The sequence below is a fragment of the Chrysochloris asiatica genome, unplaced genomic scaffold, assembly GCF_000296735.1.
Source record: "Chrysochloris asiatica unplaced genomic scaffold, ChrAsi1.0 scaffold00021, whole genome shotgun sequence".
NCBI classification, from domain to species: Eukaryota; Metazoa; Chordata; class Mammalia; order Afrosoricida; family Chrysochloridae; genus Chrysochloris; species Chrysochloris asiatica.
In genome coordinates, this window is record NW_006408539.1 from 1,193,392 (window position 1) to 1,197,305 (window position 3,914).

The 3,914-nt window shown below is 50.1% G+C and overlaps 1 protein-coding gene across 1 annotated transcript in view; it reads right to left on the reverse strand.

The window, feature by feature from the left end:
- Positions 1-3,461, reverse strand: part of ACAA2 (acetyl-CoA acyltransferase 2) — a 38,875-nt gene extending 35,414 nt beyond the window's left edge. Inside the window, exon 1 of the mRNA XM_006837487.1 lies at positions 3,437-3,461. Coding sequence (XP_006837550.1) covers positions 3,437-3,452 — 16 coding nt within the window. The 5' untranslated portion in view covers positions 3,453-3,461. The remainder of the gene's footprint in view (positions 1-3,436) is intronic.
- Positions 3,462-3,914: the final 453 nt, after the last annotated feature.

Sequence of the window (3,914 nt, forward strand, 5' to 3'; positions counted from 1 at the left end):
CTGTACAGGGTTTCCGAGGGTGTAAATCTTTACGGGAGTAGAAAGCCTCATCTTTCTCCCGCGGAGCAGCTGGTAGTTTCGAACCACTGACCTTAAGGTTTGCAGCCCGATTCGTAACCACTACGCTACCAGAGCTCCTTACAAGAGCTAAAAGGAGAGGGAGTCTCGGAAAGCAGAGCGGGCTGTGGAGCCTATTCTCTGGACCCAGGAGCCGGGAACTGAGAACTACTTAGACCCTGGACACAGAGCTAATACCAGGATGGCGAGAGGCAGCTGCTTCGAAACAGTGGCACCATCATTGGCAGCAGATGTCATGTGGGCTTCCCAGCCCACACTGTTAGATAGGAGGGTTGCTGGAGGGGTAGGCCCAGGGCCTCTGCGCATTTGGTGGCTGTGGTACAGTGAATTTACTAGATGTGGTTACCATAACTCCTGCCAAATGACTGGGTGTTACCATGCAAATAGGATGTACAGCACTCTTAACTTGGGAATTGATTGGTTTTGCTACTCCACTGGTTTTAATATGAGTCATCACAGAAGCAGGAAAAGGGGGTGGTGGTGTCTCAGACCATCAAGAAAGAAGAGCTTCAAGCAAACGGAATGCATCCTTTGGATCCCGAGATCCCTGCTTGGAGGAACAGCAGTGGCAGCACCAAAGCACAAGACCGAGCGAGCGCTGCTGTGTACCTTCCTGACCCACAGAGTGAGAACAGCTGAGAGTACTTTGGGTATTTTATTCAAAGGCTAGCAGAGCTTTGTAATACTTGCCCAAGTAGGGCAGAAGCCAGGGGGCCATGTAAGGCCTAGAGAGAGAGAGAGAGAGAGAGAGAGACACGCCCCCTGCACAGCTGAGAAGTTGTCCTGCAGCCTCCTGAGTAGTTTGATTTTAAATTGTATCCAGTTGGCTTCCTTAATCAGCCCTGCAATCGTGGGTGTGGTCTGTGAGTTCTGTGAAAAGGAGAAAGTGCTGTGGGAGGGATGCTTGGTGTCAGAATAGGATAAATTGGAGGGTGGAGGCAGGTTTGACCTCAACCTCACAAGAATTGGCCTTGGGCTGGTGAAGTCTCCTTTTAGAGGTCAAACACACCGTCTCTATGCCATTTTGGCAGAGCATAGTAAGTGCCTTTGGGCTGAAGCATACTTGCAGAATGCCTCTGAGTGCTTACTGGCAAAGCTACAAGAGCTTTGTAACACTTGCCGTAACAGGGCTGAGGCTGAGGGGCCACAACTAAGAACCGTATCCTGCGTGTTCCGGAACCTGAACTTCGCTATAAACCCCATAATCGTGAGTATGGTGTGCGAGTTGTGTGAGGCCATGAACATGAATGATCAAACCCAGCAGAGAAGGAGAAATTGCTATGTTGTTGTTAGGTGCCATCGAGCCAGTACCCACTCATAGCGACCTTATGCACAGCAGAACGAAACACTGCTTGATCCTGGGCCAACCTCATTACTGTTGCCACTTTGCCAATACATCTCACTGGGGGTCTTCCTCGTTTTCTCTGACCCCTACACCTTACTGAGCATGATATCCTTCTCCAGAAATTGCTATGGGAGAGGCATTTGGTGTCAGAGTTGATAAAAAGGTTGGTGTCAAGAGGTAGTCTGACCTCACTCAGTCTCACAGCAACCAGCCTAGAGCGGTTGGTGCTGATAATCTTCCTTTCCCCTTGTAAAGTTGGAGTCCTGGTGTGGTGCTGTAGGATAAGCACTGGACTGGCAAGGTCGACAGTTCAAATCTACCAGTTGCTCCTTGAAAACGTTATACAGGTCTTCTATGAGTCAGACTGACCACAGCACTTTGCAACAATATAGTTAGAGTTTAGTGGCCTTTGCCATGCCATTTTTATAGAAACTTATCCATGTGCTTGGATGCAATCTAACCCTGTGGACAGGAGCCTGACCTTACAGAACCTAGGCTGCTGATGTGTGCGGTTCTACGCATCTCTGCCCTGTTCATTCTGTAAGTCAGACACACCTGGTGATCGTGCCATTAGCCGAGTCTGGTCTGCACTTTGCTCTAAATGGATTTTCACTAAGAATGTGTGAATATGCTGCATTTATGTATGTTTTGCTGTGTACTTTCTGAGCAACAACAAAAGGATTTGTGAATCTAAATGACACTGCAGACAGCAGTCAATTCCCGCTCCCTGCCCCCCTTTTCTTCACTGCTCAGTGGTACCATCATGAACACAGTTCCTCAAGCCAGAAACCTGAAGTTATTCTTGTCCCTTTCTTATTTACCTGCCTCATCCACTCAATCACCTTCCATTTATTCCTTCTCCAAATCTATTTCAATTTGTACCCCATCCCCCCCCCCCAATTCTCCTGTCCCCACCCTAATCAAAACCATCATCAAGTGTTGCCCAGAGTTCTGCAATGGATATTCAGATGGTCCCTTCATTGCCAGGGCAGCCTGAACGCCCCCAGCAGGTATTACATAAATCACATCTTGTCATTTAGATCCTTCCATTGTGACCCACTGAATTTAGACTAAGACCTCATCTTTTTAACAGCACACAGAACCCCATGACTGCTTGATTCTTAGACTGTCCCCTGCTTTCTCCTGCTTCAGGGATTTAATATAGCTGTGTTCCTGAACCTGAATGTTCTTTATCGGGTGCCCGGGGGAAGCTTTCATAGCCTCTAAATTAAAATCCCATCAACTGGGGCTATTTGTTATGAAAAAAAGGGTTTAGATAATTTTTTTTTTAAGTTAGTAACCCTTGAACTTAGGTAGTGAACACTTTCCTGGAGTAGTTCCAATGAAAGGAATAGAAGGGAATAGAGCAGGTGGCCAAATAGGGCACCACGGAGCATTTGCTGGTTGCATGTCTCTAGGACAGAAATTCCCTAATGATCGTGGAGTCGGGTTCCAACTCATAGCGACCCTGTGAGGCTGTAAATCTTTATGGGAGCAGCTGGTAGTTTCGAACTGCTGAGCTTGTGGTTCGCAGCCCGATTCATAACCACTATGCTACCAGAACTCCTTCCCTAACAATCCTCTGAGAACATAATTCCTCCCTGCAGTCCCTGTCCACCCGCGACCATGTCTATCCATGCAGCGGCAGACACTTCTCTGTTCCACGTCGCCTCGTGTTTCCAACACGGGACCACTGTTCTAATGGATGAGCCCCCACTAAGCGGAGAAGGGGAATGACGTCCAAGGTTAGAGGCAAGGAAACTAGACTTGTCTCTCAACTGGAAACTTCACCGAAAGCACTGTCACTAGCGCCTCACAAGTGTTATGTCAGTCACCCCACCGGTGCTTTCGTGCTAGGTTTTATCACGTCCCCTTCTGAGCTGATGAGACTGAACTCCAACCCCAACGGGCTCCGAACCCTGGTCTTCCCACGCCCCCAGACCGAAAACGGGCGCGAAGCCCAGACTGGGGAGGAGGACCCCAGGGGCGAGGCGAGGAGGGAGCGGCGCTCACCTCGGAGCAGAGACATGGCGGCGGCTTGATCTCAGGGTCTCGCTCGGGCTGTGCGGGGAGTCTCCTCTCGGCTGTTGCAGAAGGGCCGCACACCGTCACCCCGACTATAAGGACGTGGGACGGCGCCTGCGCGGTCACGCCCCTAGCCTTTCACCCAGTTGCCCGCCGGCCACTTGGCCTCTGCAACCGCCGCAGATGCCCCCTCTTCCCAGTGGAAGACACAGGCTCCTGGGTGGGCCGTGGGGGAAGGAGTTCCTGGCCAGCGTTTTGTCCCTCACATCAATTTTCTTAAAAAGACGTCTTCCTACTTCCAAATCAAGATAATGGGTGGTGTTGTTAGGTGTCGTGGAATCGGTCTCACTGCTAGCAATCTTAGAATGAAACACTGCCCGGTCCTGCCTTATCCTCACGGGCATTATGTCTGAGCCCATTGTTGCAGCCACTGTCTCAATCATATCGTTGGGAGCTGGGGTCTTCC